The sequence below is a fragment of the Octodon degus genome, unplaced genomic scaffold (assembly GCF_000260255.1).
Source record: "Octodon degus isolate 3935 unplaced genomic scaffold, OctDeg1.0 scaffold00167, whole genome shotgun sequence".
Lineage (NCBI taxonomy): Eukaryota > Metazoa > Chordata > Mammalia > Rodentia > Octodontidae > Octodon > Octodon degus.
In genome coordinates, this window is record NW_004524743.1 from 2,654,891 (window position 1) to 2,669,981 (window position 15,091).

Here is a 15,091-nt window from a genome sequence, read left to right on the forward strand (position 1 = left end):
GCTTATTATACTGAGCTATCTCCCCGGCCCCTTCTTAAATTTATTTTTTTCAAAAAGTTGGAAAAGTAGTATAGACAGTCTGTATACCATTTAGCAAGTTTCCTCAGATGCTGGCATTTTACATATCTAAGGTACAATTATGAAAACTAACATTAACGTCAGTATCTGCTCAACTAAATTAGTGGCTTTATTGAAATTTTACTGATTTCTCTGTTGACATCATTTATGCCTTCCAAGACCTATTCCAAGATCCCTTTACACTTGTTTATTTTTTTCTTCAGTTTCTTCAAATATTTCCTTGAAGATTAATACCTTTGAAGAGTAATCATTGGGTATTTTATAACTTTGGGTGTGTCTGATATTTTCCCTGTGATTAGACTACAGTCATACACTGATTCCCAGGAAAGATTCCATAGAAGGGATGAGTTATTTTCCGTAGTTCCTGTCAAGAGGTACATTTGGTGGGTTGGGTTGGGTTGGTTTTGTTTTGTTTAAGACAGGGTATCACTATATAGTTGAGACCTGCCTTGAATTCACTCCATAGTCCAGGCTGGCCCAACCTCATGGCATTCCTTCTGCCTCAGTTTCCCAAGTGCTGGGATTACAGGCATGCACCTCACACCCAGCCATCATGTCTTATCATGGGCTGGGCTAACATGGACCATGTGGCCAAGGTGGTGTCTCATGGGTCACCCATTGTGAGTGCCAGCTGTTTCTCCCTTGGTCCTTAGGGCCTCCATCATAGCCATGTGGTGGTGATTTTATTTTCTTGGTTTTATTATCCAACAGTGCTATTATTCATGTTGATGCTTAAGCCTACTTTTGAAAAACACCATGCTGGTCACAGAGTAGTGCATGGCTGTAACCCAACTGCTCCAGAGCTGAGGAGGATTGAAAGTTCACAGCCTGCTTGGGCAACCTGGCAAGACTTGGTCTCAAAATAAAAAATAGGGGCTAGAGTTGTAGCTCAGCAGTAGAGCATTTACTTAGCATGTGTGAGGTTTAGGGTTCACTCCTCAGTACTACAAAATAAAAAGTGAAGAGAGGCAGGAGGAGGTAGTCCAGTGGTAGAGCATGCTGAGTTTTTGTTTTCATTTATTTATAAGGGTCTACAGGTTGTTCAGGGTCTCACTACTAGATCAGACTCATAGCTATCCAACTGTTTACAGCCTTTCAAGAGCTGCGATTAAAGGCATGCGCTACCACGCCCAGTCTCAATTGCCTTGTCAGCACACCCCAGGGATGGGACCAGCACAGCAGCCCCAGGGATGGAACCCCAGACCCTGTGCCTGCTTGCAGGTGCTTTAATCCACTGAACTATTAAAAGAAAAAAAAAGTTGTGCCTGAGACCAAATTTAAAGCACAGAAGCAGTCTATGCAAGCATCACACCCACCAGCAATAGCATTTCTTTAAATACCCCTCTGCACACTAAATGTTGATTCCTTCACTCTCCCTCAGCTTCCCCTACAATAAAAAAGAACCATCCTTCTTCACACCACCCTGCAGGGCTCATGCCCAAGGGGCCTCCAGAACTGGCTCTGTGACCATCCCTGCCCAGGTCTCTCCTTGAACTTCTGTAGGAGCTCGAGCCTCAGGACCTTTCCTCATCCAACAGCCTCTGCAGGTGGAACATTTGCTGGTGTTCAGGACTGTGTTCACTGTGGTCAGGCAGGGGAAGGAAGCAGCAGCCTCCTAGAGGAAGTCAGGTCTGAGAGGAGGCCTAGTGGATGCAAACCTTCAGCCAGTAAGGACTTTCTAACAAGGGCAGAGGCTCCAGCTGAGAGCAGGCTCAGGGCCCAGAGTGCTCTGCCATCTGAGTCACACAGAGCTCTTCTCCGCTGTTAAGACAGTGTCCAAACACAGGGACAGCACTTCCTCACCTGGATAGCCCATTTGGATACCTCTGGAATCAAAATATCCAAAGATGTGAATTTAATTCTCTTGCCAGGTGATCAATACGGAGTCAGATAAGACTCCTCCAGAGAGATGGTCTTCCAAGCAAGGAAATTGATCCCATAGCATCCTTTAGCTGGGTTCCAATTACCCTCTGTTCCTGGGTGCCAGATCAATCTCATGGTATTTTTAGAAGCCTAATTGTTTCTTTAGCCAGCTTGATGCCAATAAGATGTCCAAAACTTAGATGAGTCAAATTTAAAACCTGAGTTAAGATGGAATAGAAGCTTAACCCTGAGGGTGCCGAGGTGATATAGCATGGTTCTCCAAATTATGCCATGTAAATAAATAGAGATTTCCCTCATGGGTTTCTACTCCTTTTTGTTTATTTATTTTTTTCTTCACAATGGTCAGTTCCCACCTAAATATTCCCCTACCAGACATTTCTCTATTGAAAACATCTTCTATTAAAATCTTAAGGAACTCCAATTTCTAGGGTAAGCAAATCAATGAAATCTGTCACAACTAGATAGGATAATACCTCCCTTGGACACAGGCACATTAGAGATGGAGAGATTAATTGAGACAACAACCACCAGCATGAGGACCACTTAGTTGCTGCATGACAAAAAATAAATCTCTCTTCCTGGAAGAACTTTAACCTAAGAGAAGAAGCTGCTCAAAGGTTTATTGTTGTCAAAACCACAAACTCGACACCTCTCTTGATAAAAGACTTCGATCCCTGACCCCAGTAAAGCTGCTACTCTAAAAGCCATTTGTGTATTGATCTTCTCAGAAGAAAACAAATAGGCAGCTAGCTGGGGGAGTATCTTTGGAAACCAAGCTCCTGGCTGGAGGGGACCCCAGTACTTGGAGCTCTCTACGAGGCTGGGTTGTGTGTTCCTTTCATCTTCTCAGTGTCTGCAACAATCTCAGTTGATGCGTGTAGCGCAAGGTAGGAAGGTTTGTCTGCTGGGAAACCTAGATGTTATCCAAAAGCAGGTGGCATGGATGGTCTAGGATGGAGGCTAGTTTGAGATGAGTTCTCTGTAGTGACCCTATGATGGCAACCCCAACTCCTCCATGTCAGTCCTGTGCATAGTCCCTTGAAGAGATGAACCAGTGTTTCTTCTCTAAGGCTGAGATGGGCAAATGAAAGCAAAATCCACGCTGCACAGTAGGGATTGAGGATTTAGGATATCTGGACCAGGCAACTCCAGATTTTGAGTACATGGTACATACAGGCCATGAGAGCAAAATGGTGGTATCTTTCTTGCTGTCTTCCTTTTTTCTCAGGGGATGAAAATAAGATCAGTAGGTTTCCATACCTGGAGAAGAAAATGCCTTTCGAAGCTTGCTGTTCCCTGCTAACTCCATACAGAGTTCTTTCAGCAACAGACGCTTAAACAGTATTTACTAAGCCCTTTGCAGGCACCGTTGTAGGAACAAGATGAATCCCTGCCCTCATGAAAAGACAATAAGCAAGTAAACAATAAAGTCAGTTCAAACCAAGCTTAACACAGTAAAGAGAGATGACACTAAGGGAGCAGGTATCAGTAAAGCCTGTGAAGAGGGCTTGAGGATGGGCGATGATGGTGAGAGGGAGTGAACTCGTGGGGATAGGCCTAGATAGGCAGCAGCCTCAAGGGCAAAGGTGTGAGCTACATAGAAACATGAAGTTGACAGTGGGGCAAGATGGACACAGCTTGGTAGTGGAGAAGCCCCTGCAGGCTGTGCACTCCCTTACCTAAAAGTCTGCAGAGGGTTTGATGCTCCTGTGAGAAATAATCTGGTTCTGTTTTATAAATATCTCTATTGCTGTTAGTACCAAATCACTAGTATGAGAGCAAACAGCACAACTGCTATGAGGAAAACAGGGCAACAGTGAGTACAAAGATGTAGTACCTAATCTTGGAAGACTGAACGACCTAAGAACATTTTGAGTTCTGTTTTATAATGGTAGTCACATTTATTTCACACCTAAATTCCTCCCCACTTGCTTACTGAACATCAGAAAAATCATTTGACTAGGAAAATAAGATTTGTGCTTATCAGCATACTAAAGGTAACACCTTACTTGAGTCAGTTAGCGAGAAACAATTGGCTCTAATCAGTTGTCTCGTTTGTTCCTACAGGGATCCTAATCACCCATCAGTACCTTATCATTACTATGAACCTTTCGGGCCTGATGAGTGTACCATGTACCTCTCCCACGAGCGGGGTCGGAAGGGCAGTCATCACCGGTTCATCACGGAGAAGCGAGTGTTTAAGAACTGGGCGCGGACATTCAATATTCATTTTTTTCAACCAGACTGGAAACCAGAATCCCCTGCTGTAAATCATCCAGAGAATAAACCTGTGTTCTGAGGAATGGGCATGTGAGATTGTAAGCCCAGACCGTAATCCCAGGTACCCGCGGTCTCAAACTTCTGGAGCCACCAGAGGGGAATTGGAAACAGCTGGTAGCGGAGAGCCGCATTGCTCCTCCAGGTCCATGGACAGCCTCCCGGCAACTTGCCCACTGCTCTTTGGGGCTGGTTTGAGACAACAAATTCCAGAGTTGAGGCGTTCTGATGAGTGTGGTCACTTTGAAAGGAGCCCCCTTAGTGACTGAAAGCTCATTTCAGAGATGCTGCTGAGACTAAAAACAGTTTGGATCTCTTTAAATATTGCCTTTGAAACAGATATGAGCAACCCAACATTGGTTGTATTCCTTTATAGAAATACCTTGTCAAAAAACATTTTTCTACCAAGCTGTGTTCTGTAACCTGATCTATAACCTTTGTCATTTGTTGAACTATTTGTGTGATTTGTAAACAGCAGCCTAAAAGGATGGACATGGTTTTCGAAGAGCACATCTCCACAGACTGACTTTCATAAGGCAAATGTCCGATATTTATTTATTGAGAGTTTTTTAGTGCACTCTAGGGCAGTATTTTTATAGAGTATGATTGTGGTAATTTATTCTTCCTAACTCGACTCTTCAATGATGGTTGGAAACGACCTAGAATTGGGTTGGCGAGTTGCTGTGTTCACAATGCTCATCATTAGCATGCACTTGGTATTTGACTTAAAAATGTTGTGTAACATTTTTGGAGCCCCTAGGCTTCAGGCAAATTGCTCTGTCATAGAGACAACAGCTATCACATTTTCTGATGTACAGACATGCTCCAAAAGGACAACATTGAAAACTAAAAACTGTGTTATTAAAACAAAAAGATGCTAACAAGCAACCTTAAAGATAGTTTTCTTTAGTAACAACTAGTGTAAATAACTTCTCTTGAGCCCTCGTTTCCTCTTCATTAGAATGATGTCACTGGCTGGGGGGAGAGCTCAGTAGAGTGCAAGGGCCTGAATTCAATCCCCAGTTTTGCAGAATGATGTCACTGTATGGGAAGATCTCTTAGGTTTTGTTCCAAATCTAAAACTCTATATGTTCCTCATACACTTGTTTGGAGACTTCTTATATTTGGAGTAACAGGATTCCAGCTTCACAGGGACTGTATTCTGAGAGCATTTCATATTCCAGTACTACTAATCTCGCTCTGTGGGGAAAGTACTTCCTCCTGGATGCATCTGCATTGACTAAAACTGCCCCCTACTTCTCTAAAAGCAAAACACCCACTTATGAAGCATGCCTGACTACACAAGGTACTGCACTTCTGTGAGGAAAAAAGAATAGAAGGATTCCCTATCGTATAACTCATTATCCCATGCATGATTCAGACTTGCTGCAAATCTTACGTTATATTCACTGCCACTCCTTGGTCTGAAAAAAATATGGAATACTCAGTTTATCCAAAGCAAGATCAATTAGTGTTATAGATTTTCATTTAAATAAATAATATTGTTAAAAAATAGTCTTTTAAGATTATTTTTAAGACCAGTGCTTTTTTTTCCCACATTGCTTTGGAGGCATTAGTTCTGTAATGCAAAGTCTGAAGGTGCCAGCAAATACTATGTATGGAGACCACCATGAGAATTTGTGATGTAAGCAATCCTTTTCCCTCTTCTTAGTACAAAGATTCCACTGCTCTTCACTAAGCAGTACCATTAACTATGTGTTGTCCTGCTGTTGAAATGCAGCCACAGCCCAAGGGTTCACATGGCAGAAACAAAGTCCAGATTGTGGTGTGGACTGAGCTGTTAAAAGACAGTGAAATGCTGAAGCAGCTCTCCAAAGCAGGCTGGAATTCATGTTTTTAATTTTCTCAGAACTATGCATTTTACTCCAACACAACCTCTTTTTGGAGTAAAGTATGGACCCTGAACAACCAATGTTTCTATGAACATAAAAAGTGTATGAGTTTTATGCATTTGATTTATAGGGCACATTTAGGAACAGTTGAAGAGATGATTTTGCTCAGATGTCAACTGTTTAATAAGTCATATTTTTATGGCAATCTGCACAGGCATAGTTACAAAGACATAACAATGTTACCTTTCTGTGGATCTTTAGGTTTCTCTTTTTAAAAATTATTAGGAGAACTCCATCTTTTTTTGTAACTTCTCCTTTTCAAATACTCAAAAGCGTAGAAACAACTCCATTTTGAAAACCTTGGCTTCACTAAGAAATGTGTTAAATCCACATGAAGCTAGACTTTGTGAGTTCATTTTTTTAAAAACAATATGGTATAAATAAGTATAAGAAATTACCACTTGGGTGGTGGTTTTATTGCGATGTTACACAAAATGCCTGGAATCCAGATGGATTGTGCTGATGGACCTGGTTGTGGGCAATTGAATTCCTGTCTTGCTACTGTCATTTCATGACTGTCAAACTTAACACCATGCAATACCATTAAACATAAACTCTGATATAAAAGATGACTACCAAACCATGTTTACAGACCTCAGTGATTTCAGTACTGTTGACGCCTAAGTCAGACTCGTTCCCCAGCACACCTTGTTCTTCCCTCCCCAGCTGTGTCATCAGCTTCCTCCCAGCTTGTAAGACCTCAGTCATCCAAAGCCACAGCTGGCCGACCCATGGCTTCTGTTATTTCCATGCAAGAGCATTTGGCAGGGGCCGTTACAATAGATAGCCATTATGGGCCAAGTTACAGGAATTCACAAACAAAATCAATCACTTCAAATGGCCCATAAAAAGAGGAATCTCACATTTAATATTCTACAGTAAATATTCACCCAAGAAAGCGTACATTAAAAGAACATTAGGAGGTAAATATTCAGCATGCTGCGTGGGGACTTACTGTGTGATTTCCATTACTGTTAATGGGTGTTTGGCAACCAAGTCCCTGTGCTTCACTAACCCTGGAATGCACTCCTGAGGGCTAGACGTTAAACTGCAACAATTCAGGAGCTCCAGGGTCCAACGCTTTTAGAGATCAAGGTTTCCTTGTAAAGACTTAACAGAAAGTACAAAGTACTATACCTAAGACAGAAGTCTGTGTGGCCACTTGGAGTCTTTAGGTTAATTCCTGATTCCAATTCCACCCCTCCTCAGATTATCTTTGATTTTCCAAAAGTTTTTCCATTACTGGTCTTTTTGAACTTCTTTCTTTTGGAGGGAAATTGTGTTATTTTAACATAAACACTCCCTGCAAAAACTCTTAATTATTTTTAGAAGCTAAATAAGCAGAAGTGGAAGGAGAAATTTGAACTTCTGTTAGGTTTAAAACAAATGTATATGTATCTATCTAGTACCTGCCCAACTATTTGCCCATGTGGAAGAGTGACCTTATTTCAAAAATGGCCCTGAGCTCCACCTGGGTGAAGGCTGAAGTTGTGGAATCAGCCTCGTCCCGAGAAGATCCAGGGTGCTCTTCGGTCTCTGCATTGCTCACACCCACGATCAGTTCCCTCATCTTCACAGTTTCCTCTTGAGCCGCATTCTACCTCTTTGACATCATTCTCTCCTGACTTTATTCTTCTGTCTCGATGTGATCTCAAGCCAGCTGTTTTGGGGGCTACCAGGGGCTTTCTTGTATGTTGGAGAGCCACCTGGGGACAGGTCTGGAGTGGTGACCTGAGTGGGTGGGAAGAGCCTGTCGTGGCCGCAGGACAAGGTCCTTCAGCAGTGCCCTCTTGGAGGAGCTGGGACAGAGGAAGAGAAGGGAGTTCCATGGTGTAGATTTTCCTTGCTCACCCTAGGGCAGTCCTGGGAAAACCAGGATATGGGCCACCCTATTTGGGACTTTGTCAAGGGGATTGAGATCCGAAGCAGGGGAGGGAGGGGCTAGGAGGAGTGAATTCACTGCCAGGGCTTTAGCCCAGATGAGGAGATGCTTGGGAATGGAAAGATGTGTGAGAGTTCTAGGATGAAAACCAAAAGATAACCCTATCTATTCCAGCTCACTCAGCCCCACCTACTCAGGGTATTGAAAAGCAAATGCAAAAAAAAAAAAAAAAAGGCTAAAATCCTGTTTGTTTTCACTCAGTGCCCTAATATTAATATTGTATGCTACCTTGCATTGTCCGTTGTCTTCTGTATGTCCTGTTAGACAAGATTGTAAGCTCCGTGAGGGCCAGGACTGTTCCTCCTTTGTCTCTGTAGCCCCACCCCTAGTACAGTGCCTTGCACACAATAGGCGCTCAATAAATGTCTGTTGTTGATCATGACCTCTTTGCTATTGACCCATTGGACTGGTACTTGGGTATTTAAAGAGTACAAGAGATTCAGTAGGTTGTGATATAGTTAAATTTGAAGAGGGTTTTAGTAGGGTCAGTTCCTAAACCTGTAATATTTTTAATCAGTGGAGCTGACCTAGATTGGGGTAGGATAATGTTGCTGAATTTATCAGCTTTGCTAGTGCTGGCTGTGTCCAACAGACAGGCGAAGTAAAGTTCAGCAAGCTTTGTGCTTTCACTCTCGCAACCGGCTCTTAGCCCAAATTAAATTTAATATTGACAAATGCTGCACCATATGCAGGAAGGCAGCAGAGCATCTGGGGCTGACTTCTGCCGCTGAACCACAAAAGGCAGGCTATGCTGAGACAAGGCACCCCCTGCCCTCAACCTGGCAGCTCCCTCCCGCTGCTGGGAATCTGCATGGTGGCTATGGAGGGGCTCTCAAGAATAAGTATGCATCTACCTTAAAAATAAACTGAGAAAGAACTGCTGTTTCCATGAAGCAGATCCCAAGAGATTTTATCCGAATCAGAAAATGGGGAGAAAGAATCCTTAGAAAACTGTCCTTGAGCAGTGTCCCAATCTCTTGCGTCACAGCCTGGCCACACCTGCACTTGCTCCCCTCCTGCAGAACAGAGCAGGAGTAGTCAGGAAACTGCCCCTGAATACCATGCAAGGACCAGGCCGTCACCCGTTTGAGCCAGTGGCAGCCCCGGTTCCTCTCCCTTTGCATGCTCCTCCCATATTTATTTGTTCATGTGCTCTCAGTCTCCTTTGTAGAAGGGTAGAATGGGAGCCAGGAGACACGGCGCTCCGCCAGGAAGCGCACTCATTTCTAAATGTGTACATTCACAGATTTTTCCACATTTTCAAACAGTCCATTATAATAAAAAATGATTTCATAGACTTTTAAGAAAACTACTGTAAATAAAATTGCAGCTGAATCTGTGGAAAATCTAGTTAGTGCACACCATTTCTACCTCACTCTGGAACTCAGGGCCTTCACGCAGAGCCACATTCCTATTTAACTTTATTCTATTTATTTATTTTTTGGAGAAAAGTTCTCACTGATTCACTAAGTTGCCCAAGCTGATCTGGAACTTGCAGCCCTCCTGCCTCTACCACCTGGAGTGCTGGGATTATCCTTGTGCATCGCCAGGCCTAGCTACTCTTGCAAGAATATCTTTGCTCACTAGGGCTAGCAGCAGTAGTTCCTTTCCATGTAACTAGTACTTTCATTTCAAAACCAAATATAGGCCTCTTTCTGTCGGCTGGCTGAGATGCCAAAAGGGAAGAAGGCCAAGGGCAGAAAGGTGACCCCAGCCCCTGCTGTTGTGAAGAAGCAGAAAGCGAAGAAGGTGTCAAATCCCTTGTTTGGGAAGAGGCCAAAGAATTTTGGCATTGGACAGGCCATCTAACCCAAGAGAGACCTCACCCACTTTGTCAAATGGCCCCACTACATCTGGTTGCAGTGACAGGGCAATCCTGTACAAGCGGCTGAAGGTGCCCCCTGCGATTAACAAGTTCACCCAGACCTTGGGCCACCAAACAGCTACCCAGCTGCTTAAGCTCACCCACAAGTACAGACCAGAGACCGAGCAAGAGAAGAAGCAGAGGCTGTTGGCCCTGGCAGAGAAGAGAGCTGCTGGCAAAGGGGATGTCCCCACTAAGAGGCCACTGGTCCTCAGAGCAGGTGTCAATGCTGTCACCACTCTGGAAGAGAACAAGAAGGCTCAGCTCATGGTGATTGCACAAGACGTGGACCCCATGGAGCTGGACATGTTCCTGCCTGTCCTGTGTCACAAGATGGGGGTCTCTTACTGCATCATCAAGGGGAAGACCAGGCTGGGGCATCTGGTCCACAGGAAGACCTGTACCACTGTTGCCTTTATGCAAGTCAACTCAACGTACTGGCTAAGCTGGTGGAGGCCATCAGGACCAACTACAATGACAGATGTGATGAGATCCGCCATCACTGAGGAGGCAATGTTCTGGGTCCAAATCTGTGGCTTGTATTGCCAAGCTGGAGAAAGCAAAGGCTAAAGAGCTTGCCACTAAACTGGGCTAAGTGTACTCTTGAGTTTTCCATACATAAAAACAATAAATTGTCCTTAATCCTGTGGGGGGGGAAATATATATATATATATATATATATATATATATATATATATAGGCATGGGATTAAGTCAGACTTTTTACAGTTAATGCCGTAGTCTTTGAACACATGTGATCCCTGCAATGGCCCCACTCGGGTTCTTTTATTGTCTGTTCCTCTTTTACAGATGTGCACACCGGGGCACCAGACCCTTCAGCAACTTCCCAGGGCTGTGCAGCTGTTAATCAGGAAGGGCAGACGAGAAGCCAGAGAGTTGATCTCAGGGTTCCTGTCCTTCGCCACCATGTACTTCACAGCAGAAATTTAATCTCATGGGTAACAACCCCCACTAGAATATTCATCACCTAACATTTGATGTATAGCAAATAATACATGAAAATATGCAAACTCTCAAGCAAACATAAGAAAGCATTACTGCTGCCCTCGAAACTACTTCAATGCTCTTTTTGTTGTCTTTGATTTACCATTCTTTTGCTTTCCAAATATTTTTATTAGATTTGGGTACATCAGTAAATACTAAAGTGTTTGGTTTTGCATATTTATAAACATAAGATTGTTACATATTGTATATCTTTTTCTTTTTAAAAAGAAACCAACAAGATATTTATTTAACACTGGCTTTTTATAGTGCAGTTTTTCATTCAGTGTGGTTGCTCAGACTACCAGATATGACCAGAAAAAAATAGGTAAAAGTGCATCATTTATAAATTAAGTGCTATCTTTTTTTAATATTAATTTTATTGAGAAAGAAATAGCAATGAGACAGTTTCAAAACAGGTTAGTAGGACATTTACAATAATTAATACATTGCATATTGTTGTCTTCATAGTAGTTATTCATAGTACAAGATGCAGACATGATATCTTGTCTAAACACTATTAGTACAAATTTTTCTTCTCGTTGAACTAAGACAAAGTAGCTGTATGTCTATCCTAACTATTTTGTATATACAGATACAAAATGGTCCTTCATTTATAACCTCCTTTTTGTTTACTTTTGTCAGAGATGCCTATTCCATTGCCATTCAAATATTGTAGGTGCGTGAATTCAGCAAAGTGATCCAATGTAGTCCAGTAGTCCATAATAGTAGTGGGTTATCTGCAGAACTGGCAATGTCAGAAGTTGTTGACTTGAGCCTTTTACAGCTCAGCATATTAGTATGGCTTTACTTTTCATGTATGTCTTTTTCTGAAACTTGCTATTTTCCAAGATGTGTGCACTGTTTCATGTAATTTTATTTTCACGATTGCGTAATACCACTGTGTGAATATATCATTACTTATTTCTATCCATTCTTTTCTAAATGGCCACCTGAGCTCTCTGGTTGTTATTAATATGTTTAATTATTTTATGGACCTTTTTTGAGACAGGGCCTCACTATGTAGTAGTGCAGGCTGACTATAAACTCACTTATGTAGCCCAGGCTAGCCTTGAACTCATGGTGATCCTCCTGCCTCAGCCTCCTAAGTGCTAGGACTACAGGTGTGTGCTACCACACCCAGCTTGGAGACTTCTTAGAAAGTTTTTCTAATGCACGCATGCAAGAATGCTTTAAACTGATGAATGAAATTGCTGGACTACAGAGTAAAACCATTCACACAGGTATAATATTGTCTAAATGTTTTCCAAACCAGTTGGATGCTTTCTGCCTCCAGCAGCAGCTGTTGGTATCCTTGCCAGTACTGAGTACTTACAGACTGTAAAGTCTTACTCCGATGCTGGCCTAAGTTGCATCTCACTGTGATCTTAGTTTGTATTTCCCCAATTCCTTCTGAGGTTCACAATCTTTGCTATGTTTATATGTTAGCTACCTTATCTGAAAAATGACTCCCATCATTTCCTACTTTTCCTTTTCCCTGTAAAGAATTCTTACTCTATTCTATTCTAAAGATACTGCTTGTGTCACATGTGTTTCAAACAGCCTTTTCCAGTTTGTAGCTTACCACATTTTTCTCTATGCCTTTTGGTGAACAGTTTCAAATTTCAATCTAGTTATATTTTCTAGCTAATGAGTAGGGCTTCTTATTCCTCATTTAAAAAATATCCCACTGCTCCTGGTCAATAAGTATTTTCATATATTTTAACATTTCCTATATCTAAAAATGTCAGTTTTTTTTTTTTTTTCCTTTTGCATGGTAGTCAATTTATTTTTGGACCAGCCAAATAGCTCAGCAGATTAAAGCACTTGCAAGCAGGCGCAGGGGCAGGGGGTTCAATCCCTAGGCCTGCTGTGCCGGCCCCGCCCCCGGGGCACACTGAGACAGCAATGAGACTGGGTGTGGTGGCACACGCCTGTAATCCAAGCACTTGGGAAACTGCAAACAGGTGGATCACTATGAGTCCAAACTAGTAGTGAGACCCTAAACACCCTGTCGACCCTTCCCTAAAATGCAGAAGAAAAAAAAAAAAAAAGGATTTATTTTTGTGTGATGGCGGGTAGAACTCTGTATTTATTTATTTTTCCATAATTTTATTGAGAAATAGCAGTGAGACAGTTTCAAATCAAATGGGTAGGACAGTTCCAATAATTAACACATTGCATACTGTCTTCCTAGTGGTTATTTGTTGTACAAGATGCAGACATGATATCCTATTTACAAACACTATCAGAACAAATCCCTCTATTCCTTGAATTAAGAGAATATAGCTATATATCTATTCTAACCACTTTGAATACAAAGATACAAAATGGACATTCATTTGTATCCCCCTTTTTTTTTAGTTCTGTCATTTGAATATTTTAGGTGTGTTAACTCAGAAAAATATTCTAAAAGAGTCCAGTAGCCCATAATAGTACTAGGTCTTCTGCTCGACTGGCAATGTCAGAAGTTGCTGACCTGAGTCCCCTACAGCTCAACATCACAGCATGATGGCTTTACTTCTTATACTACATTCACTTTTTAAAAATAAAGGCACCAGCACCATTCCTGAAACATTATTTCCTAAGGATCTCCAGTCACATTTTCATATATACGGGAACTAATTCCTGCTCTATTATGCTGTCTATTTGGATCAAATTGTCTCTACCTGTACTGACACCACAGTTTTAATTATTAGACTTTTATAAGTCTTGCTATCTCACAGGGCAACTTCTCTTTCATCTTGTGGTTTTCCCAGAGGAATATTTTGCTTATCTTTTTTAAAATGGCATTCGTTTTTATGGAAATACAATTGCCATTCAATAAGTACACAATTTACATAGACAGATTGATGTTATTCTGTATATCTATGTAGGCTGGCAAGATAGCTCGGTGGTCTAAAGCACCTGTTTAGGCAAGTGCTCAGGGACTACAGTTCGACCCCAGGTACCCCGTGTCACGCCAGCCCTGCCCCCAGGGTAGGCTGAACTGGCCAATAAAAAATAAAAATAAAAATAAACCTGTGTAATGTTCCCATGACCAAGACCCAAGTGTGGAACATTCCAGCACGCAGAAGACTCTTCCAGTCCATCTCCCACCCATCATGGTAACCACTTTGTCAACATAGATTGTTCCTGCCTGATTTTAAATTTCATACAAATGGAGTCCTATGATATACACTTGTTTATGTCTACCTACTCTCTGTCAAAATTATGCTTCTAAGATTTATCCTTGCCCAAGCACAAAGCAATAGTTCTTTGTTTCCTTACTATAGGGTGTCACCATGCATTGGAATTACTGATTCTAATGTGATAGCCTTTTGAGTTGTTCTGGCTTAGCGCCACTATGAACAGAGTTGTCATGATCATTCTTACAAATGTGTTATGCTGAACTACCTTGGTCCTTTCAGGCTGCTATAATCAAGTGCCATGGAATAGGTGGCTTATAAATTACATACATTTATTTCTCACAGTTCTGCAGTTAGAAGTCCAAGGTCGGGGCGCCAGCATGGCCAGGGTCTGCTGCACACGCTCTTGCACACTGCAGCTGCTGTCTTCCTAGATGGAAAGTGCTCCTTAGAGTCTCCTTCACAAGGCCACTAAGCCCACCCCTGAGTGTTCTGGCCCATGAGTTACCTGCCTATCAGAGGCCCACCTAGCTGCTAACCTGCTGCCGTCACCTTGGACGTTAGGACTTCACCATATGAGCTGAGCATGCAAGGGTACAGACCCTCAGCCTGTAGTGTTCATTTCTGCTGGGTGTCTGGCCGGGACAGAATTGCTGAGTCCTGGGGTGTACTTGCTGTAGATCTTTTTTTTTTTTTTTTTTTTTTTCTAACTGAGTTAAGTCTTTTTATTCTTTTGGTAATCTCTTCCAGGGTTAACTACTTCCATTGTAGGTGATGAGACATATAAGGCTCCACTTCAAATGTTGGCACTGCTATGAACATAGCCTCTTTCCCTTCTCTGTAACTCAGCATTAAAACTTTGATTTTTGTCTTATATTCCAGTCTCAGAAGTAGTTCCACTGAAGAAGTTATTTGAAGACAGTCTTATGCTTCTTAGCAGTCATCTCTGACCAGGTTCTATCTTCTCCATGAACACTACAATGGACTTAATTTAGGTATGTATT

General features: G+C 42.1%; 1 protein-coding gene and 1 pseudogene across 1 annotated transcript in view; both read left to right on the forward strand.

The window, feature by feature from the left end:
* The window catches only part of St6galnac5 (ST6 N-acetylgalactosaminide alpha-2,6-sialyltransferase 5), a 188,551-nt gene extending 184,025 nt beyond the window's left edge, over positions 1–4,526 (forward strand). The window contains exon 5 of the mRNA XM_004643162.2: positions 4,030–4,526. Within this exon, the coding sequence (XP_004643219.1) occupies positions 4,030–4,261 (232 nt within the window). The 3' untranslated portion in view covers positions 4,262–4,526. The remainder of the gene's footprint in view (positions 1–4,029) is intronic.
* A 5,239-nt stretch (positions 4,527–9,765) lies between these two features.
* LOC105743793 lies at positions 9,766–10,553 on the forward strand (annotated as a pseudogene).
* Positions 10,554–15,091: the final 4,538 nt, after the last annotated feature.